The sequence below is a fragment of the Lissotriton vulgaris genome, chromosome 6 (genome assembly GCF_964263255.1).
Source record: "Lissotriton vulgaris chromosome 6, aLisVul1.2, whole genome shotgun sequence".
Classification (NCBI taxonomy): domain Eukaryota; kingdom Metazoa; phylum Chordata; class Amphibia; order Caudata; family Salamandridae; genus Lissotriton; species Lissotriton vulgaris.
Window position 1 is genome coordinate 1,255,740,198 of NC_141694.1, and position 24,936 is coordinate 1,255,765,133.

General features: G+C 43.2%; 1 protein-coding gene across 1 annotated transcript in view; it reads left to right on the plus strand.

Moving 5' to 3' along the window:
• The window catches only part of LOC147708718 (uncharacterized), a 202,925-nt gene that overhangs the window by 90,587 nt on the left and 87,402 nt on the right, over nt 1-24,936 (plus strand). Inside the window, exons 11-12 of the mRNA XM_086925388.1 lie at nt 3,061-3,132; nt 4,978-5,067. Of these exons, the coding sequence (XP_086781514.1) occupies nt 3,061-3,132; nt 4,978-5,067 (162 nt within the window). The remainder of the gene's footprint in view (nt 1-3,060; nt 3,133-4,977; nt 5,068-24,936) is intronic.

A 24,936-nucleotide genomic window follows, 5' to 3' on the forward strand; every position in this document is an offset into this window, starting at 1 on the left:
CGCCTCTCCTCACCAGAAGAATGCAAAAAGTCAGTCTACCCTCACTTCGAACCAAAGAAAATCATCTGCATTACAGACATTGCCAACTGGATGAGGGACAACTGCCTGAAACTCAACCCAGACAAGACAGAGGTACTGCACTTCAGAAACAAAAGCTCTCCCTTGGACGCATCTTGGCGGCCCTCTTAACTCAGACCCCCACTGACCAAGCCTACGAACCGACTACAGACAATACAGAACACAGCAGTCAGACTCGCCCTGGAACTCCCTAGACTAATTCACATCACCCCCTACCTCAGGGAAATGAACGTGTCTCCCTGTACAGAAAAGCTCCTGGCCCACGCATACAAGGTCCTACATAACTGCGGACCGCCTACTTTAACCATCGACTGCACTTGCATCAGCCCACCATACATCTCTGCTCCACTTCCGTCTCTAACCTTCACCCCCGCATCTGACATAGCAGATGCAGAGGTCGTTCCTTCTACCTAGCAACAAAAACATGGAATGAGCTACCCCTTTATCTCCGTACATCCCCATCTCTTCCAGAGTGCTGAAAGTCCCGGAAGACTTAGATGTTTGGCTTATCAACTGGACTCTGCCATCGCCTGTAAACCAATTAAACAACAAGGGGTGGTGATGGACAGAGTTTCTGAATTAAGCAGAATACTCTCACCCAGTCAAGAGATCAGGGCTAGATCCAACACCGTTTTTTAGCTCACTGCACCATCCCAGGTCAGAACCTAGCTATATGCAAATTAGTCTGTTCCTGTCCCAGTGCATGATGGGAACAGGGCAAACCAAACTACCAAGCCAATTCTTTCACTGGGAAGGAAACAAGCTTCCGGGGACCGGTTTCTGGCATTACAGCCGTCTTCGGCCCGGCTTGCTTGAATCCTGATGGTGCAATGAGCAAGGGACTCACATCTGAGTATACCCTTCCACGCTTATGGTGGACAAAATAATTAAACAACAAGGGGTGGTGATGGACAGAGTTTCTGAATTAAGCAGAATACTCTCACCCAGTCAAGAGATCAGGGCTAGATCCAACACCGTTTTTTAGCTCACTGCACCATCCCAGGTCAGAACCTAGCTATATGCAAATTAGTCTGTTCCTGTCCCAGTGCATGATGGGAACAGGGCAAACCAAACTACCAAGCCAATTCTTTCACTGGGAAGGAAACAAGCTTCCGGGGACCGGTTTCTGGCATTACAGCCGTCTTCGGCCCGGCTTGCTTGAATCCTGATGGTGCAATGAGCAAGGGACTCACATCTGAGTATACCCTTCCACGCTTATGGTGGACAAAATAATTAAACAACAAGGGGTGGTGATGGACAGAGTTTCTGAATTAAGCAGAATACTCTCACCCAGTCAAGATATCAGGGCTAGATCCAACACCGTTTTTTAGCTCACTGCACCATCCCAGGTCAGAACCTAGCTATATGCAAATTAGTCTGTTCCTGTCCCAGTGCATGATGGGAACAGTTTGGTCTGCCCTGTTCCCATGATGCACTGGGCCAGGGACAGACTGATTTGCATATAGCCAGGTTCTGAGCTGGGATGGTGTAGTGAGATAAATAACGGTGATGGATCAAGCCCTGATCTTTGGACTGGGTAAGAGTGGTCTGCTTAATTCAGACACTCTGTTCATCACCACCCCCTTTTCTGAATCGCCTGTAAACCTTCACGTGTGACATGAAGTGCTATACAAATCTACTGATTGATTGATGCTGAGAGGCAGAATTGAGTGAATGATTGTTGTTCATGGCAACACATTTGAAGGGAATCTATTTCTAGCTAATTAAAGGAACATAGAAGTAGAGCTTTTTGTGCACCCTGTATGAATGTTGGTTGTTTTTATTCCTTAGTATAATCAGTGAAAGAGAGTTCATAGATATTAAACTTACCAAAAATACATTTTCTATGTGTGGTATCAATTGCTCAAGATTTTCATATTCAGATATTGTTCCAAAGTATGGCCATTTTTTGATTATTATACTTATTAGAATGATCTCTGAAATCGTGAAACTGGCTCAGCTAGTCCAAGGCAGTAGAATGATCACACTAAGTATTCTTATTTACCTGTGTTCCAGGTTCAATGAAGGTCTGGAAGCCAGCAGGTGCAATTGGCTTTTTTGGCCTTCCTATAAGGGTGTTCATAGATGTATTCTCCACATGCTCAGTAGTAAAAGCTCTTAATTGCCTGTTCTTCTTGTCATATCCACTCACATACATGGTAGTCAATTAATGGGTTATGCTCTCAGCACATGGTATTAACTAATCATAACACACTTTGCAGTTGGCAATAGTGGATAATACCTTACAATCAGCTCTAGATGAGAACTCTCAGGACACTCTTCATCATTAGTGAACACATGCCTATGGGCAGTGAGATCAGAGTGCAATTACAAAATATAATAAGGATGTATCAGTGTAGTACCAATAAATAGCACAGACTGCATAGGCAGGCTGATGTTTAGGAAAACATCACTTGCACATGTAACGATAATCCTCACCTTTCTCTGCAAAATTATGTAACTTTCATTAATCTTATGAGTTTACGTTTGTTGTTTTGAATTAGTATATTTTACTAAGATTCACCTCTTTCCATTGGCTATGAACTTGTCCACTCCCTTACATCCTAACAAGGTGAACATGCATCCTTGCTGTTATTTCTCTTTAAACATATTTACGTGTATTATTTGTCTGCCAGAAAAATACTTCATGCAGTCTATTTATACTCATGGAATGTTTATAGGCAAACTAGCCAAATACACTGCTCTGACACATATCTTTAAAGCCTTTAAACCCTTAAGGGTACCATGGCTAAAGATATGACTTTACAGCAAAATAATATTGTCATCTCCTACTTCGCATGATTTACTAGAAACAAGGTTGCTGGCAACAAACTGTGTGTGATCATGGTCCTACTTAAACCTCGGTGCCAATGAAAAGTTTGATGAGAGTCTTTCATTGTAGTCATGGAGGTGGAGTTTGGTGTGGAAAGTGAAAGTTGGCCTTAAAGTATGTTTTGCCTAAAGCAATTTTTACCTTTACAGCAGCCACAGTGGTTCCCGGCAGACACAATAATTAGAGGGAGCCGAAGCCTCCTACCTTATTCTGGCGAAAGGGTAAGACGGGGCACCAAAGGCCACCATGTGTTTAGACATTTCCTTCACCATGTTTTTGAGTATTTCCTTTGCCTCAGAACATTTTATTTTTTGGTTTCTATGAATACGTAGTAAAAAAAAAACAGTCATTTCTTGCCACCTGTCCCTCTCTATAACTGGCTAAACAATCTGCTCTATCATACATTGTCTTATCTTACTGCCTCACCCTTCAATGGATTTTACCCAAAAGTGATTACATTATTATGTTCTTTGAGTTTTGACAATAATGTTTCGAAGGTTTGTTAACTTCAAATGAATGCTGTTTCATCAAGGTTAATAAAGGCTACTAATTGATTCTTTAAATAGATGACTGTTTACAATGTATGTTTCTCAAGACAGCGTAGTTTATACAATACTACCATATACACATAGCCAAAATGTATGAGGAAGATTTTATGTGAATCAGTGCTGTTTCTTTCTTTTTTGATTCCAACATTACCAGCTGAACTAGCCATTCAAACTCTAAATATAAAAGACACCAGGATCTTCTGGATAAATTATAAATTCCACGCAAACCTTTGAAACTGTTTATCTCATCACCACCTGAAATCAAACTTTCTCTTAATGAAGTAGACCCAGACTGATGGCTTGTACAAACTTCAACTGTGCAAAAGTAAATAAGACTTTCCCCGGTTTTGTAAATGCATATTTAATGGTAGCACCCATCTTAATGTCATTCACAAGTAGAAGCATGGTGTCCTTTACATATATTTTAAAAAGAAGTCTAGGAGAATTATGATGCCTTTTATGATACAAGATTTGGAATACAACTTTTTCAGAAATATCTGCAGTTAATTCGATACCCTCTGCCAGAGCCACCAAACTCTTTCCTCACTCTTACCATGATCTACTGACTTCATTTTAATCTTTGTACTCCTTAATGATAAGACCAGGACATGGTATTGACAAACCTGAAATGTGTCACAGACTCGATTGGTAGGAAGGTCGAGAATCAAGATTGCATTGTTGAAGCTTAGCACCCAAAGCTGCCATAATACATGGAACTACTCTGCCAGAGTAACTTTAATGCATGATATCTATTCCTTGGTACATAAGAAGCCTCCTCCATCTCTGCTGACTTAGGCCCAGTCACTCAAGGAGCTTGTGGAATCCTGCAAGCTTCACAAGCTGTCGCTGGACTACCAAGGTCTTAGAGGAATGCTAGAGACATCTTAGGGAAAAAAACACATGCACATACCATGCAGTGTATATCTAGTCTGTGGACTTTTGAAAACTCTTACATTATCATATTCAGAGGACTTTAGTAACTGTTTTAACTTCACAAATTCTGAATACACATTCAGGTGCAAGAGAACACCTGACATGGGATTCAGTGAGCTTCTGTAGCTCACTACCTCTGACGTTCCCCCGACGCGATGTTGACTCATCAAAATCTGCAAAACTAAAAACGTTTATGTGGACTTCATTATTTCCCAGGGAAGTTTTCAAAAAATGTCTTTTGAACAGAAGGATACACAACTCAAAAGAAAGGGCCATACTGAGTGAATATTTGGCTAGCCGCTGCATCCGCATGTACAAAGGCATAAATAAATATATTTCAAAATATTTCTATATATAAATGTATATATACATATATATGTGTGTATGTGTGTGTGTGTATAACTTGATGATATACACATACTATATATATATTCAAGCATGTTTCTGTTATAAAATGGTAGGAAAATATTATTATTTTGATATCCTCAAATACAAAGTAGTAGGCTGAGAAGGAACGTGAGCCTCATTTGTGTAGGCTGGAGTTGGCCGTAATCTTTGCTGAAGTCATTTTTGGATTCTTTACAGCTTCCTGTATGCCTTTCAAGACACCGCATGGGACAGAGGAATTTTCCATTGATTCTGCGCATCCCACTTCATATTGCTGGAAGAGTATGGGTAAGTGAAAAATTATTTTAATGGAGGAATAGGAGCCAGGTATTTGGGTGTTTCATTTGCCCTCCATGCATGTTCTTTAACAATGGATCCACTATAAATGTTATTTCACACACCCTACTCCCAATCCATAACTAACTTGACCTTCTTCTAAACAAAGCTGTTCCTAGCATTCTCACCAAACAATAATACCTCTAAACCTTAGACTATCTTCACTTGTTGCACTGTCATTAAGCCCACTTCACTATTCCACTATGCCACTTTTCTGGCAAATTCTTTCCCCTTTCCTCTTCGTTCCCCATATGTCTGGATTAGACATCACTCTACTTTTAGCTTCCCCATTTCATTCTCTGGCACTTCCTCCCTCACCTACACACCCTAAAAATAAAGTTTAATTAAATTCAACAGGTATAGATCTTCAGACACATTGGATATTTTTTGTCTCGCTAGTTTTAACCACATCCATATTTCTACATTTACATGCTTTTCATGCAATTTATGAGATTGCATCAGGTAGATAAACTCACCTTCTTAAATGTGGGTGGTGCTAAACACTTTGATGAGGGTTTTTCAAATGGTGTTGTGTGGATAATGGAAGTGGGCTTTGGAGTATTTTTTGCCTCATGCTATTTCTTACCTCTTCAACAGCCACGTTGGCCCACCACAGAAGCAATGATGAGGCTGAACAACAGCTTAATACTTTACAATGGTGAAAGGGTAAGTGACAGATGATTTCAAAGGCACCATGTTTTTTAGTATTGTCTTTGTCCCAGCACATTTTATCTAGTTGGCTTCTAGCAATGGTGGATGGTCTACAAAGCCAATCCCATCCCTTGCACTCTGCCCCCATCCAAAGCAAAACTGTTAATCTCTTCTTTACAGCATCCTAATCATATTGGCCTCCGGGTTTTGAAATGACTGTTTCTTTAAGTTTATCAATGCCAAATTAACTCTGTTTTTGCAAGGATTAATAAAGGCCACCAATTATTCTTTACATATATGAATATTTACAATGCACAATTTGCAAAGCAGTCTATCTCTCATCCTTTCTTTCACTCCTCCAAACTACCCCACACTCCTTTCACATCCCTTTCCTGCACCTACACAGAGTAAACATATTTTTCAAATCACAACCACTTTTCAAGGTTATTGGCTAGATCTGCAGACCGTGTATATCCACATCACCATTTACAAGTGCCTAAGACCTCATCTGACAGTTGGCTCTCTTAAATACGTTACAAACAGACTCCAAGTCGTACAGAATGCAGCTGCATGGCTGCTGTTGAATATACCCAGACATCAATCAGCCAGATCCTCCTTGAGGGAGCTTCATTGGCTCCCGGTCCAAGCCAGGATCAAATTTAAGTCCATAAGCTTGGCTCACAGAGCCATGTATGGGAGAGGCCCCACCCTGATACAAAAGTTGGTCTCACATTATTCTCCCCTTCGCCACCTCAGGTCAAGCTCTAACTTTCTGATGAATCCCACCAGCTTCAAGAGAGCCAGGTGGGGTGGAATGTCTTTCGCCCACCTGGTACCTAAACTGTGGAACAGTATGGATCCGAAACTCCGACTGATTTAAAACAAAGCGTCCTTCAAAAAAAGACTCAAAACATGGCTTTTCCCCTAAATTCATGCGCAAACAACTGCCTGTACTATCTCACCTCAGCGCTGGGATGCCCAAGGGTAGCTATGCGCTTTCAAAATCCCCTAAACCTAAATCGACTGTTCACAATCCATTACAAAATAAAAGTATTCCCTTTTTGTTTTTTTGTAAATAGTGACAGCACTTTTGACATAACAGGGACACCATATTTTCCAGTCCAGTGGGGAGTGGCAATCCAATTTCAGACTCAAACTCATTGTTTGGTGTTTGCAGAGCATTTGCCCTCCCTCCCTTCTTCGTATATGACGTCACCAGAACTCCTCTATAGCCAGTGGACCATATTACAGGTTACCTTTTATGTATTTTCTTATTTTACATACTTACTTTGGGGTAATAAACTTGAAAAGATTGATTTCAAACAGACAAATGTTATTGGCAATAGTAAGTAAAATATTGGATCATACCGTTTAGTTGCCTGCAGTGAAATAAAAAGTAATGCTTGATTATGCTGAATATGGAATTTTAGAAAACACATTCTTCTTATACGAGTAAGGGATTGTCCAAGCTGTTCTCTCAAAGGGTCAGCTAGCAATGACATTTATTGGATTTAGAATATTTACCTTTTTCAACTCTCCTCTTAACTTTTTTTGTCTTGTACAGAACTGTACACAGTTTGGCATGGTGGAAATTATCATGCCAAATTTGTTGCAGGGTCCAAGGTCTTGGTGGAATCTAAAAAAGATTTTTCAATGGAGCATTTGCCTAAACTGCTCCATTTTGTAACTACATAATTGTGACTGCATTGTGTGCTATACATGTGTGTGCGTGTATATGAACATATATACATATATTTATATATATATATATATATATATATATATATATATATATATATATATATATATATATATATATATATATATATATATATATATATATATATATATATATATATATATATATATATATATATATTTTCGGCATAGAACGTCCGTGGCCACAGTATGCAGCAGCAAGAAAGACGAGGCAAACCCGATTTCTGTGGATGTGGTAAGTTTTATTCAAGTACAATCCTCATCACCACTCCGCCATGACGCGTTTCGGTGCAAACAGCACCTTGATCACATGACAGTGATATATATATAGATAGAGAGATAGAGATTGAGATAAATGTTTGAGATACATTTGGATATATCTTGAGCGAGCAAGTGATAGGCTGTAGTTTTCTCCAGACATTTGTGCATATTCAAACAACAAGAAATGAAAAAAACGCCTTTTCTAGACGAATCACATTACAGGTAAAAACAATTCAGTTTTCTAACGTCCTGTGATTATCTTTCCACCTATCTGAGAGTTGGGTCTGTAGACTGCTCTGAGAGGAGAGGGGTTGTAATAATGTTTAGTGCAGTCAGCTTCTGAAGTCTTTTTGCCTGATGCCTTTTTTTTATATGTTTCCCAGCTACCCATTTGGCCTACCACAGGTGTAATGGCACATTGGAGCACCCAAAAGGTTACGCCCCTTCATCATAATGCTGGAAGAGAAATGGTAGGTGATAAGGGATGCTAGTAAGTGAGTTGGAACCTTGTATTGAATGTTTCCCTTGTCTTTCCACGCTAGCAATGTCGAAATGGTCTCTAGTGTAGTTATTCAGCATGACACCAAAGATTGCCCTATACCTTGTCTTTCTAATAATGCCTTGACCAAGAGTCACTCATTGCTCTTCATGCTCACTTATCTTAGGGCGAGAAAGCAAAAGACACACAATTGATGGACGGAGTGCAGAACAAATCAAAACACTCACCCCCAGTCAAGAGATCTGGGTTAAATCCATCATTCTTTTGCTCACCATTCCACCCCAGTTTAAACCTGGCCATATGCAAATCAGTCTTGACCATGTGCCTCATGGGAACAGTCCACCCGAACTGCCAAGCCAGGTCCTCACTGGACCAGAAACAAGCATCCTAGGACCGGTTTCGGGGTTTCCCCCTCTTCAGCCAGGATAGCTTGATTCCAATGGCACAGTGAGCCCAGGACGCACATCTGGGCATACCTGGTGCACTTAGGATGAGAAAGCAAAAGACACACAATTGATAGACAGAATGCAGAACAAATCAAAACATTCAGCCCCAGTCAAGAGAACTGGGTTAAATCCATCATTCTTTTGCTCACCATGCCATCCCAGTTTATAGCTGGCCATATGCAAATCAGTCTTAACCCTGTGCCTCATTAGAACAGTCCAGCCCGAACTGCCAAGCCAGGTCCTCTCTGGCCCGGAAATAAGCATCCTAGGACCGGTTTCGGGTTTCACCAGTCTTCAGCCAGGATAGCTTGATTCCAGTGGCACAGTGAGCCCAGGACACATGTCTGGGCATACCTGGGGTAAAAAGGACGAGAAAGCAAAAGACACATAATTGATAGATGGACTGCAGAACAAATCAAAACATTCACCCCCAGTCAAGAGATCTGGGTTAAATCCATCATTCTTTTGCACACCATGCCAACCCAGTTTATAGCTGGCCATATGCAAATCAGTCTTGACCCTGTGCCTCATGGGAACAGTCCAGCCCGAACTGCCAAGCCAGGTCCTCCCTGGACCGTAAACAAGCATCCTAGGACTGGTTTAGGGGTTTCACCCCTCTTCAGCCAGGGTAGCTTGATTCCAGTGGCACAGTGAGCCCAGGACTCACATCTGGGCATACCTGGCGCACTTTGGGTGAGAAAGCAAAATACACATAATTGATAGACGGAATGCAGAACAAATCAAAACATTCACCCCCAGTCAAGAGATCTGGGTTAAATCCATCATTCTTTTGCACACCATGCCAACCCAGTTTATAGCTGGCTAAATGCAAATCAGTCTTGACCCTGTGCCTCATGGGAACAGTCCAGCCCGAACTGCCAAGCCAGGTCCTCCCTGGACCGGAAACAAGCATCCTAGGACTGGTTTAGGGGTTTCACCCCTCTTCAGACAGGGTAGCTTGATTCCAGTGGCACAGTGAGCCCAGGACTCACGTCCGGGCATACCTGAAGCACTTTAGGTGAGAAAGTAAAAGACACACAATTGATGGATGGAATGCAGAACAAATAAAAACATTCCCCCCAGTCAAGAGATCTGGGTTAAATCCAACATTCTTTTGTTCACTATGCCACCCCAGTTTAGACCTGGCCATTTGCAAATTAGTCTTGACCCTGTGCCTGAATTGGCATGGTGAGTACAAAAACTATGGATTTAGGTCCAGATCTCTGTACTTGGGTGAATGTATGACATTGTTCTGTGTCCTGTCCATCAATTGTTCTTTTTGCATTTGTCCCCCCGAGTGGGACAGGTATGCTCAGACGTGAGGCCCTTGCTCTACATGCCTCTGCAGTCAAGCTATCCTGGGTGATGAGGGCTGAAATCCCGAAACCGGTCGTAGGTTGCTTGTTCCCAGTCCAGTGTGAACCAAGCCTGGCAGTTCAGGCTGGACTGTTCCCATTGGGCACAGGGTCAGGACTGATTTGCATATGGCTGGGTCCAAACTGGAATGGCATGGTGAGCCAAAAAACAACGAATTTAGGCCCAGATGTCTGTACTGGCCTGAATGTATGACATTGTTCTGCATTCTGTCCATCAATTGTTCTTTTTGCATTTGTCACGGGTCGGGTATGCTCAGACCTGAGTCCCGTGCTCTCCGTGCCCTTGGAGTCAAGCTATCCTGGCTGAAAACCCAAAACTGGTCATAGGATGCTTGTTTCCAGTCCAGGGAGGACCTGGGCTGGCAATTCGGGCTGGCCTGTTCCCATTGGGCACAAGGTGCATGACTGATTTGCATATGGCTGGGTCCAAACGGGAATGGCATGGTGAGCAAAAAAACGATGGATTCAGGCCCAGATCTCTGTACTGGGGTTAATGTATGACATTGTTCTGCATTCTGTCCATCAATTGTTCTTTTTGCACTTATCTTGGTACACATTTTTCAAACAACATTTTTTCAGTTACCTTGCAATACTTTTACCTGAAACATAGCATTTGGCTTGATTGCTTAATTTTTCAACAAAGTCGATATTTTCATATCACCTGCAGCAGTGCCCCACCCAATAGAAATTTGTGTTAAATTCGATAAGCTTCTAAGAATTCTGTTTGGCCTTGAACTTTATGTTGGCCGTTTTAAACGTACCTGTCCCTAGTGACACCACATATAAGGGGACAAATGGAATGCCTTGTTTGTCCTGGTAATATCCATACCCTCTAGGATACTCTTACCACATGGCAATTCCTGGAAAGTCCTAGTCCTACCTTTAACATCTACATAATAGACATCATAACAAATATAAAATAGACATTTTTCAGAACATACTAAAGAACATGTTTAGCCAATCCCTCTCAGTCACATTCTAGTTCCATTTTCTATGGCAGACCCATCAGACCATGGCACTTCTCAATATGTCAAGAATATCCAGCATTCTCTAAGACTATTGTTATGCTAGAGATTTGCACCATCACGGATGCCCAAGAATTTCCAAGATTCATTGTCCCAGGGCCGTTATAGTACTAGGGGATAGACCACTACAAGTTGCAAAGAAATATTGCCATTATGGTAGGCAGAGACGTTTTAATGCATGGGCAATGTGGGCTTTGGTCCAGGGCCCCAGTCTTTCAGGGGGCCCCCTGACAGAGTCAGCTCTGTTCTCCGGTGTTTTGCCCTAATGACCTTGAATATTTCTTATACAGATTGTTTTAAATACTGTTTTCCTTAATTTAATTTTTTATGTACCTGATGTGCGAGTCTGGTACAACCATTTTGCAAAGAAATGTTGTGTTTATGTCTCATGCGGTATACATAAAAAAAGTTTCTTTTAGATCAAAACAACTCCTAACATATTAGAAATGGGAGGGTGTCATACAGATTATTTGCAGTAATATTGGTGAGGTGCTGCTGTGTTACAATATTGAAAACACACATAACTATCCCTGAATATCAGATGTAAACACATTTAGGGCCTTATTTATGAGAAGTGATGCATCTCTGTATGAAAACAGGGATGTGTCACTTCTTAGTGGGCCCTCCTTGCGACACGATGGATGCGTCATATTTACTGTATGATGCATCATGTCGCAAGGAGTTACAGATATGTCAGTATTTCTGACGTATCTGTAGGCGCAAACGTGATGCATTGCTGGGGTGTGTGTGAAAATAGACACAACTCCAGCAATGTGTGAAAGAGCCTGCATCAGTTGTATGCCTGCTGTGAGGCAGGTGTAAGATATTGATGCAATGGCGTCCTAGAAGTGGCGTACTGAGTTCTCATAGATTTCAATGTGCTACTTCTACGAGGCGTTGTGCGGGGCAACACCCGCCCGCATACATTATACCTGGCACAGGTAAAATGTGGTGCAGGGGTTTACAAAGTGACACATCTGCCTAGATGCGTCACTTTGTAAATAGGGCGCAACATGGCACATTTGTTAAGCTGCCAGCATCGGCGGCATAACAGTGAAGCAAGGCCCTCAGAGTTTGGACAAGTGTTCCTTTGCACTGTCAGGGACCTAATGAAATTAAATAGTGTATTTAACAAGAGCACAGCTACTCAGACTAGAGTGTCCTGGCGCGCAGGGCTGGCTTTAGCGCTGGTGGTGCCCCGTGCAACAATGTTTGATGGCCCCCCCCGAAGGGTGCCCCCCACAGACTTCTTTACTACTACCCTTTAACTGTGCCCCCTGAAGTCTCCATAATCACTCTCTCTCAGATGTATTTAGTTATATAGCGCCACCTATACCAGTGTAGGGTGTCAAAGCACTTTACATCACACACACATTACACAAAGACAATCAATCATATTTGTGTAAATCAGTGAATAGGAAATGTTACATTAGACAGAAGACTACAAAGTCAGTCACATGTATTTTATACTGGTCGGCAGTAAAGTTTGAGTACTTGGTCTGGAGAAGCACAGACTCAGAATTCAAAACTTAACCCCATGGTTGGGGGTTACATTTATTAATAAGGATTTCTTTTACCGAAATGAACACTTTTTGAAACATTAGAAAAATGAAAGAAGAAAAAAATCATAATGCTTTAATCTAAACCTTGCAGTTTGCATCCAGCTCTTTGATGACAGGTATTATCTCACTGTTCCATGTTAGGATTTTAACATCTACCCTTCTAGTAACAAAAGGATCTTTATGACAAACGCATTGACCTTTTTAAACCATATGCACTTTGTGATCTGCATGGTACAAATTCTTTGCAGCAGTATATAAACCCTCTGTGCTACCATAAAATGAGTTAAAACTTCCACTAGACAAAACTCCTTCTCTCTCCAGGAAGAACGTTAATCACCAAAGTTATCTTGACATTTGTTGTATGAAAATTGCCGGAGGCTAGCAATGCAGCAGCAGGTGCTTTTAAAACCATTAAATAGTTCCAAACACGCCACCTCCCCCCCAAGAATCAGGCACCTGGTGCGGTAGCACTGGTCGCACCACCCTAGAGCTGGCCCTGCTGGCGCATGACAGCGGGAGTAACATGTGCGTATAACCCATCAGTTATTAAAAAGCCAGGCTTTTAAGTTCTTCCTGAAAGACAGTAGGTCTGTGGTTAGTCTCAGAGACTCAGGGAGGCTATTCCACAATTTTGCACCTAGAAAGCCAAGGGATCTGCCTCCAGTGTGGGCACGGCATATTTAGGCACAATGGCATTGGAAGATCTTAGGGGTCTAGATATTGTGTATCGATTAACTAGCTTATTTAGGTAGCCGGCTCCTAAGCTGTGGAAAGCTTTAAAGAAGATGGTCATTGCTTTGAAGTCGATCCGTTCTTTTATGCGGAGCCAGTGTAGAGACTTAAGAATAGGATTCATACTAGCTCTGGGTTTAGGTCTCAGGATGGCTCTGGCCGCCGCGTTTTGTACCACTTGTAGGTGGTGGATAAGGGATTTGGGAAGACCGAGGTACAAGCTGTTGACTTAGTCAGGCTTTGATGTCACCAGAGCTTGCTCTCAAGCGGTAACAGTGGCAGGAATTTTGTTTAGCATCCGGCGTATGCCAAAGCAAGCACCAGTTAGATTTTGGATTTGAAAGCGCATGGAGATTGTCTTGTCTATGACAATTCCTACGTTTTTTACTTTCTCCTTTTTCGCTGGCGGGGGCAGCAGACCTTTTGGCCACCAAGAGCTCCAGTCAGGCGTTTCTGGATTACCAAAGAAAGCAACTTCAGTTTTGTTAGGATTACACTTCAGCTGATTGATCTTAAGCTAGTTAAAAACCTTTGTGAGGCAAGACCTAATCATTGCCCCATCAAAGTCGGTTCCTTTTTCACACACAAAAATCAGCTGAAAGTCATCAGCATAGGAAACAATTTTAGCGCCCTCTTCCTCTACCAGAAATGCAAGGGGGGATAGATTTTTATTAAAAAGGGTAGGACTGAGAATGGAGCTCTGAGGGACACCTACATTCATGGCCGGAACCGGGGATGAGAAAGGAGGGAGCCAGATGTCCTGTGATCTATTTGCCAAGAAGGATGACATCCATGTTAAGGCCGATGTTAGCAAGTCTCTCCAGGAGCCTCTCATGTGGGACTGTATCGAAGGCCGCCAACAGATCAAGCAGTATTAGAACAACCTTGCCTCCCTGGTCCAGCTTACCCTTGAGAAATTCAGTCACATCCAGCAGAGCGGACTCTGTACTGTAGTTAGCCCTAAAACCGGATTGGGACTCATGAAGGAGCTTCCCATCTTCAATGTGTTTTTGGAGGGCCTTGTTTACATGCTTCTCTAATACTTTGGAGAGGGCCGGAAGAAGGGAGTTTGGCCTGTAGTTGCCAGGGTCCGTCGGTTTGGCGTTCGGCATGTTGCATGAGGAGAGGAAAGCATTAAAGAGCTGGTTTACTGTGGGGTTTATGGTAGGAGCTAATAGGTTCACATTAGTCGCAGGACATGGGTCCGTAGGACAGCCAGACTTAATGCTTTGGAGAAGGGTCTGTGACTCTTCAAGCTAAAACTCAGGAAAAGCTAGTAAAGATGGAGGATCCAAGAGGTGAAATTTGCTATTAGAACTAAAGTAGAAGGTCAGTTCCTCCTTTGAGAAGTTAGTGAAGGCCTGTTGGATCATGGAGATCTTTTGTGGAAGAGTTGAGCTATTTGCTTAGACCATTCTTCCGTGCATGACCCTTAGTTTGCGCCGGCTTTCGGGCGGTAAAGGATCTAACTATGCTAAAGATTTCCAAACTCTTATTTTGGCCATTTTCCATTTTGGTTTGAAAGAAGTTTTTCTTGGCTGCCTTCATGAGAATGTAATGAGCTTTTAAGGTGTCTTTATACACCTTCCTGTCCTCAGATAGATAGGATTTACGCTCTTTCCGTTCCATTTTTCCACAATTTCTTTTGCTAGATCCGAGGGAATTGTTAAACCATGGAGCTGGTGGGGCCAACCTCTTTGAGGAGCAGGAAACAACCCGTACCACTGAATCAATGTTGGTTCAGAGCCATGAATCTATTGAGATGGCATCCGAGTTGGGGCAGCCAGATAGCTCTGGTGAGGAATGACCAAGGGCTTCTGCTAACATCGGTGTGGATATTTTATGGAACATTCTGGAATTAGGGACCCTCTGTCCTGCGTTAGCCCAAGGGGTTGTGGCAGAGTTGGGAATAACAAATTATAATAGGAGGTGGTCAGACCAGGTAATGGGAAGAGGTAGGCTTACTGATATGTCAAAGTTGCGAAATATTTGTTCTAGGTTATGGGCCTTCTGATAGGTGGCCAAAGAAATAGATGGAAACATGTTGCAGGCCAGCAGCGTCTCCTACAAGGAAATTGTTTGAGGCTCTTTTCCATTGTCCATATGTATATTGAAATCTTCCAATATAAGGAAGTTATTGTATTTTAAGGCTAGGGAGGTTGTGGCTGTATTAAGTGTTTTAATAAAATGTCCAATTGCACTGGGAGGTCAGTAAATCTGAAAAACAGCTATGCTATGATGGGGGATAGGGTACAATGGAAGCCTAAGGACTCTGCACCCTCAATGTTTTCCATCAGGATGGGAGAGCAATCTAGTTTTTGATTGCAAATTATGGTGACACCGCCCCACCTTCCCACTCGGTCGGTCCTTCCCAAGGATTTTATACCCGTAGGGATGGCCGAGATGATATTAGGGTTGGAGGCTTCATACAGCCATGTCTAAGTGAGAAATAAAAGATCAGGCTGTTAGTCTAAAAGTAGGCCATAAATGTGTGGTTCATGCTTTTGCATAGAGCAACAATTTAAAAGGGTGGTCTTTAAGTCCTCTGTTTTCTTATTGTTTTTACACTTATTGTTGTGTGGGAGGATCTTGGGTGTGAGTTTCCTGGGCTGGAGGAGAGACCAGTTGCACTTATTGCATCGAAAGTCTGCCTCCAAGCTCGGATCAGCCACTGTACACTGACATAATGGTAGCCACCTAAGGCTAAGCAGTTTTTCCCTTTTGTAATATAGTGGAAGCAACACACTGGAAGGGAACTGGGTAGCATGGCCAGTGCCAAACGCCGCCGGGCACAGACGGGCTTGCATTTGGCGGCCCAAGGGCATGCCCACTGCGCACGTCCGCTGCGTGCGTCCATTTGCATCGGGAATATATGGGCTAATGCCTATGATGCAAACTGGATCGGTAACGCAGCTGAGGAAGCGGAAACTGCGTTGGCGGAAGTGAGGAGCCCGATAGTAGCCCCAGCCCTCCGCACAATCGGCGTATCAGCTGCAGCCGACCAGGACTGGAGGAAAAGCGAGATGTGAATCGGTGCAGCTAAAGAAATGTAGGCAAGCAGAATCAAGTAGAGTGCAAGTGCGCGTAGGTAGGAGAAATTGTTCAAAAGCGCAGAGTAATTCAGCCACAATTTAAAAAGTATTAAAAACCTAGTAGTAGGGCAGGAAACACTAAATCCTACCGCTGTCAGCTGCGCGTGTCCATTTACATCGGGAATATATAGGCTAATGCCTATGATGCAAACTTGATCGCTAACACAGCTTAGGAAGCGAAAACTGCGTGGGAAGCAGGGGATCAAATTGAATCATGAATTCAAAGCTGTTCTGAACAGGGGCCCCCAAAATCTGCTTGGCCCAGGGCCCCCAAAATCCTTAAGATGTCCGTGATGGTAGGGCCAGTATTTTACCATGGGTGGGCAATGTGAATCCTCTAATGAAAGTAACTGGTAGTCAAGAATCATCAACACCAGTGCCTCCGACACATTGATTTTTTTCCCCATGCAGAGAGGAGCTGGTGGTGTAGAAGCTGAGTCGGCTGTTGAGATACGCTGGTCCAGTGTTGTGGAGTGCCTTGTGTGTGTGGGTGAGGAGCTTGAAGGTTATCCTCTTGTTGATAGGGAGCCAGTGCAGGTCTCTCAGGTGGGATGTGATGTGGCTGCGGCAAGGGATAACGAGGACCAGGCGTGCAGAGGCTTTCTGGATGCGTTAGAGCCGTTTCAGGAGTTTGGCCGAGGTTATTGCGTAGAGGGTATTTCCGTAGTCCAACCTGCTGCTGACGAGGGCCTGGGTGACCGTTCTTCTTCTTTCAGTGGGGATCCACTTGTAGACCTTGCGAAGCATGCAGAGGATGTTGAAGCAGGAGGAAGAGACGGCGTTGACCTGTTTGGTCATGGAGAGGGTGGAGTCGAGGATGACCCCAAGGTTGCGTGCGTGGTGGTGGGTGTTGGAGCTGTTCCCAATGCGGTTGGCCACCAGGAGTCATTCCAGGCTGAAGGGGTGGATCGGAGGATGAGGACCTACGTCTTGTCCGAGTTCAGCTTCAGCTTCAGTTGGTTGTTCCTCATCTATTCGGCAACGGCCTTCTCTTGGATCCCGGCGTCGTGGAGGCATGTTCGTAGTGTGCGGTGGCAGACCGTGTCGAAGGCGGCTGACAGGTCCAGGAGGATGAGGGCCGTGATTGCTGTCTCGAAGGAGATGTTGATGGCTTTCCGGAGGTGGGGTGCGATGGAGGTGCAGGCTTTGTTGAAGATGTGGTGTGTGCATGGGTCTGACGGAGATCTGGAGTGGACAGTGTTCATGATCTTGATGGTGTAGTTGTCCTTGATATTGGTCCAGGAGAGCAGGCAATCGGTGTGAATTGTGGTCGTGGGGGCGGCGGTATGAGTGGTTGTCGGGGTGGTCATGGCGTTGAAGCTGTTGTGGATGTCTGCGATCTTGCGATGGAAGAAGGTGGCGAGCGAGTTGCACAGGTTTTGCGAAGGTGGGATGTCGTTGGTGTTGGAGCTGGGGTTGGAGAGTTCCTTCATGATGTTGAAGAGCTCTTTGCTGTTGTGTGCGTTGTTGTCTAGGCAGGCTTTGAAGGAGGCCTTTTTGGCGGATCTGATGAGGTGATGGTGTCCGCGGGTGGCGTTCTTGTAGACTGCGTAGCTGTCCGGTGTTCGTTCACTGAGCCACTTCTTCTCCAGCTTTCGGCAGGTTTGCTTGGAGGCCTGGAGGTCTTCAGTGAACCAGCTGGATTTCTTGACCGGGGCGAGGTTGATGGCTCAGTCGTCAGTCCACTGTCTGAGATTGTGGGCGGCGATGTCGGCGTCGGTGGGCGGTCTTTGGGCAAGGGTGGTGGTTAGCTGGTCTTCGGTGACTTTGTTCCAGCCGCGGCAAGGCATCAGTCGGGTGCGGTGGTGCGTGTTGGGTTTCCGGAAGGTGAAGTGGATGCAGGGAGATTTTATAGCCTTCCAGGATGGCTATAGCGATGTCGGGTTCTGAGGAGGGGTTCAGCCAGGTCTCCGTCAGGAAGGTGACGTCTGGGAAGGTTGAGTTGAGAAAGTCCCAGAGTACAACGGCGTGTTTGCGGGCGGAGCGAGTGTTGAGAAGAATGCATCTGAGGTAGTTGGGTTCTTTCCTGGTGGGTGGGTTGGTTGGTCATGTGCTGATGAAGCTGCAGGTCCGGCAGGAGAAGGGTCCTGAAGGGTGGCCAGGCAGTATGTGAGTTCTTGTCCAGGGTTGAGTGCGTGGATGGGGTTGGCATCCTAGCAGTGTTGGGACTCGCGGGGGCCAGGGGTTCTGGTGCTGGGCGCGGTCAAGGCGTGGACGGGCTCAGATGGGCTTGCCTTTGGCACGCCAGCGGCATGCCCACTGCACACGGCCGCCATAAGAAGGAGAGGTGGGAGGGAGGAGGAGCTGGGAGGTGGGAGCGGGCTAATGGGAGATCAGGGGGGCGGGCCGCAGGGGACGCAGCGGCAGGAACTGGGGAGAAGAACGGCAGGGATGCCGAAAGGAAAAGGGACACAGTAATGGCACAGCTGGGAAGGGGGCAAAAGGGCAAAAACACACAGTGAGCTGACAAAAAATACAATTTACAATGAAAATAAAAATACCAGAAACAGGGGCAAGAGCAGGGAGGGCCTCGAATCCTAGACAGCAGCAGCGGCAGCTGGGCTAAGGCAAGGGCACACAGGCGGTGCTGTGCGGTGTGGGGAGCGACCTACCAAGGACAAAACACAGCAGTACTTATCTGTAATGAAGGAGCGAATAAAAGAGGATGATGACTCTGGACATTCATATTGTCTGGACATTCCATTGCTTTATGATGTATTATTGTTCTTTAAAGGGCTGAATGTTGGGGCTGCAAAAAGAGGTTATTGCATAATGGTAGCATATGGTCTTGTAATGAAATCAGCCACCTTCTCATTGCCTTGTTCAACATCTCAATAGCAACAGCCACCTGCCTCAAAGACTGGAAACAGGCAAAAGTCAACCCCCTACTAAAGAAACCATTAGCAGATCCCAGTGAATTCCAGAACTGACAACCGATCTCCCTGCTCCCATTCCCAGCCAAAGTATTAGAAAAAGTCATCAACCAATAACTCTCCTCACAACTGGAACAGAACCCCCTACTCGATTCCTCTCAATCTGGATCCGCAGCAACCACAACACCAAGACAGTCCTCTTGACGGCTACCGACGACATCCAAGACCTACACGACTGCGGAGAGACTGTGGCTCTGATCCTCATAGACCTCTGGACAGTCTATGATACGGCTGCCACCCCACACTCATCACAAGGCTGCACAACAGAGGCATCCAAGGAGCTGCTCTCAGATGGATCGCCTCTCCTCACCAGAAGAATTCAAAAAGTCAGTCTACCCTCACCTTCGAACCAAAGAAAATCATCTGCATTACAGACATTGCCAACTGGATGAGGGACAACTGCCTGAAACTCAACCCAGCCAAGACAGAGATACTGCACTTCAGAAACAAAAGCTCTCCCTTGGACGCATTTTGGCGGCCCTCTTAACTCAGACCCCCACTGACCAAGCCTACGAACCGACTACAGACAATACAGAACACAGCAGTCAGACTCGCCCTGGAACTCCCTAGACTAATTCACATCACCCCCTACCTCAGGGAAATGAACGTGTCTCCCTGTACAGAAAAGCTTCTGGCCCACGCATACAAGGTCCTACATAACTGCGGACCGCCTATTTTAACCATCGACTGCACTTACATCAGCCCACCATACATCTCCGCTCCACTTCCGTCTCTAACCTTCACCCCCGCATCTGACATAGCAGATGCAGAGGTTGTTCCTTCTACCTAGCAACAAAAACATGGAATGAGCTACCCCTTTATCTCTGTACATCCCCATCTCTTCCAGAGTTCTGAAAGTCCCGGAAGACTTAGATGTTTGGCTTATCAACTGGACTCTGCCATCGCCTGTATACCTTCACGTGTGACATAAAGTGCTATACAAATCTACTGATTGATTGATGCTGAGAGGCAGAATTGAGTGAATGATTGTTGTTCATGGCAACACATTTGAAGGGAATCTATGTCTAGCTAATTTGAGGAACGTAGAGCTTTTTGTGCACCCTGTATGAATGTTGGTTGTTTTTATTCCTTAGTATAATCAGTGAAAAAGAGTTCTTAGAAATTAAACTTACCAAAAATACATTTTCTATGCGTGGTATCAAATGCTCAAGATTTTCATATTCAGATATTGTTCCAAAGTATGGCCGTTTTTTTTTATTAATATACGTATTAGAATGCTCTCTGGAATACTGAAATTGGCTCAGTTAGTTCAAGGCAGTAGAATGATCACACTAAGTATTCTTATTTGCCTGTGTTCCAGGTTCAGTGAAGGTCTGGAAACCAGCAGTTGCAATTGGCTTTTTTGGCCTTCCTATAGGGTTGTTCATAGATGTATTCTCCACATGCTCCGTAGTAAAAGCTCCTAATTGCCTGTTCTTCTTGTCATATCCACTCACATACATGGTAGTCAATTAATGGGTTATGCTCTGAGCAGATGGTATTAACTAATCATAACACACTTTGCAGTTGGCAATAGTGGATAATACCTTACAATCAGCTCTAGATCAGAACTCTTAGGACACTCTTCATCATTAGGGAACACATGCCTATGGGCAGTGAGATCAGAGTGTAATTACAAAAAATAATAAGCATGTATCAGTGTAGTACCAATAAATAGCACACACTGCATAGGCAGGCTGATGTTTAGGAAAACATCACTTGCACATGTAACGATAATCCTCACCTTTCTCTGCAAAATTATGTAACTTTCATTAATCTTATAAATTTACAGTTGTTGTTTTGAATTAGTATATTTTACTAGGATCCATCTCTTTCCATTGGCTATGAACTTGTCCGCTCCCTTACATCCTAACAAGGTGAACATGCATCCTTGCTGTTATTTCTCTTTAAACATATTTGCGTGTATTATTTGTCTGCCAGAAAAATACTTCATGCAGTCTATTTATACTCATTGAATGTCTATAGGCAACCTAGCCAAATGCACTGCTCTGACACTGGAGATCTTTAAAGCCTTTAAACCCTTAAGGGTACCATGGCTAAAGATATAACTTTACAGCTAAATAATATTGTCATCTCCTACTTCACATGATTTACTAGAAACAAGGTTGCTGGCAACAAACTGTGTGTGATCATGGTCCTAGTTAAACTTGGGTGCCACTGAAAAGTTTGATGAGAGTCTTTCATTGTAGTCATGGAGGTGGAGTTTGGTGTGGAAAGTGAAAGTGGGCCTTAAAGTATGTTTTGCCTAAAGCAATTTTTACCTTTACAGCAGCCACAGTGGTTCCCGGCAGACACAATAATTAGAGGGAGCCGAAGCCTCCTACCTTATTCTGGCGAAAGAGTAAGACGGGGCACCAAAGGCAACCATGTGTTTGGGCATTTCCTTCACCATGTGTTTGAGTATTTCCTTTGCCTCAGAACATTTTATCTTTTGGTTTCTATGAATACGTAGTAAAAAAAACAGTCATTTCTTGCCACCTGTCCCTCTCTATAACTGACTAAACAATCTGCTCTATCATACATTGTCTTATCTTACTGCCTCACCCTTCAATGGATTTTACCCAACAGTATTTACATTATTATGTTCTTTGAGTTTTGACAATAATGTTTCGAAGGTTTGTTAACTTCAAATGAATGCTGTTTCATCAAAATTAATTGATCTTTAAATAGATGACTGTTTACAATGTATATTTCTCAAGACAGCGTAGTTTATGCAATACTACCATATACACATAGCCAAAATGTAGGAGGAAGATTTTATGTGAATCGCTGCTGTTTCTTTCTTTTTTGATTCCAACATTACCAGCTGGACTAGCCATTCAAACTCTCAATATAAAAGACACTAGGATCTTCTGGATAAATTATAAATTCCACGCAAACCTTTGAAACTGTTTATCTCATCACCACTTGAAAGCAAGCTTTCTCTTAATGAGGTAGACCCAGACTGATGGCTTGTACAAACTTCAACTGTGCAAAAGTAAATAAGACTTTCCCCGGCATATTTAATGGCAGCACCCATGTTAATGTCATTCACAAGTAAAAGTATGGTGTCCTTTACATATATTTTAAAAGGAAGTCTAGGAGAATTATGATGCCTTTTATGATACAAGATTTGGAATACAACTTTTTCAGAAATATCTGCAGTTAATTCGATACCCTCTGCCAGAGCCACCAAACTCTTTCCTCACTCTTACCATGATCTACTGACTTCATTTTAATCTTTGTACTCCTTAATTATAAGACCAGGACATGGTATTGACAGACCAGAAATGTGTCACAGACTAGATTGGTAGGAAGGTCGAGAATCAATATTGAATTGTTGAAGCTGAGCACCCAAAGCTGCCATAATAAATGGAACAACTCTGCCAGAGTAACTTTAATGCATGATAATTATTCCTTGGTACATAAGAAGCCTCCTCCATCTCTGCTGACTTAGGCCCAGTCACTCAAGGAGCTTGTGGAATCCTGCAAGCTTCATAAGCTGTCGCTGGACTACCAAGGTCTTAGAGGAATGCTAGAGACATCTTAGGGAAAAAAAAACACATGCACATACCATGCAGTGTGTATCTAGTCTGTGGACTTTTGAAAACTCTTACATTATCATATTCAGAGGACTTTAGTAACTGTTTTAACTTCACATATTCTGAATACACATTCAGGTGCAAGAAAACACCTGACATGGGATTCAGTGAGCTTCTGTACTCTGTAGCTCACTACCTATGACCTTCCCCCAACGCGATGTCGACTCATCAAAATCTGCAAAACTAAAAACGTTTATGTGGACTTCATTATTTCCCAGGGAAGTTTTCAAAAAATGTCTTTTGAACAGAAGGATACACAACTCAAAAGAAAGGGCCATACTGAGTGAATATTTGGCTAGCCGCTGCACCCGCATGTACCAAGGCATAACTAAATATATTTCAAAATATTTCTATATATAAATGTATATATGCACACATATATGTGTGTATGTGTGTGTGTGTGTATAACTTGTTGATATACACATACTATATATATATTCAAGCATGTTTTTGTTATAAAATGGTAGGAAAATATTATTATTTTGATATCCTCAAATACAAAGTAGTGGTCTGAGAAGGAACGTGAGCCTCATTAGTGTAGGCTGGAGTTGGCCTTATTCTTTGCTGAAGCCATTTTTGGATTCTTTACAGGTTCCTCTATGCCTTTCTCGACACCACTTGGGACAGAGGAGTTTTTCATCCATTTTGAGCATCCCACATCATATTGCTGGAAGAGTATGGGTAAGTGAAAAATTATTTTAATGGAGGAATAGGAGCCAGGTATTTGGGTGTTTCATTTGCCCTCCATGCATCTTCTTTAACATTGGATCCACTATAAATGTTATTTCACACACCCTACTCCCAATCCATAACTAACTTGACCTTCTTCTAAACAAAGCTGTTCCTCGCATTCTCACCAAACAATAATACCTCTAAACCTTAGACTATCTTCACTTGTTGCACTGTCAACTTCACTTCTTCCACTATGCCACTTTTCTGGCAAATTCTTTCCCCTTTCCTCTTCTTTCCCCATATGTCTGGATTAGACATCACTCTTCTTTTAGCTTCCCCATTTCATTCTCTGGCACTTCCTCCCTCACCTACACACCCTACAAATAAAGTTTAAATAAATACAACAGGTATAGATCTTCAGACTCATTGGATTATTTTTGGCTCGCTAGTTTTAACCACATCCATATTTCTACATTTACATGCTTTTCATGCAATTTATGAGATTGCATCAGGTAGATAAACTTACCTTCTTAAATGTGGGTGCTGATAAACACTTTGATGAGGGTTTTTCATTAAGGGAATGGTGTTGTGTGGATAATGGAAGTGGGCTTTGGAGTATGTTTTGCCTCATGCTATTTTTTACCACTTCAACAGCCACGTTGGCCCACCACAGAGGCAATGATGAGGCAGAACAACAGCTTAATACTTTACACTGGTGAAAGGGTAAGTGACACATGATTTCAAAGGCACCATGTTTTTTAGTATTGTCTTTGTCCCAGTACATTTTATCTAGTTGGCTTCTAGCAATGGTGGATGGTCTACAAAGCCAATCTCATCCCTTGCACTCTGCCCCCGTCCAAAGCAAAACCGTTCACTCTCTTCTTTACAGCATCCTACTCTTATTGGCCTCTGGGTTTCGAAATGACTGTTTCTTTAAGTTTATCAATGCCAAATTAACGCTGTTTTTGCAAGGATTAATAAAGGCCAACAATTAATTCTTTACATATATGAATATTTACAATGCACAATTTTCAAAGCAGTCTATCTCTCATCCTTTCTTCCACTCCTCCAAACTACCCCACACTCCCTTCACATCCCTTTTCATACCTACACAGAGTAAACATATTTTTCAAATCACAACCACTTTTCAAGGTTATTGGCTAGATCTGCAGACCGTGTATGTCCACATCACCATTTACAAGTGCCTAAGACCTCATCTGATAGTTGGCTCTCTTAAATACTTTACAAACA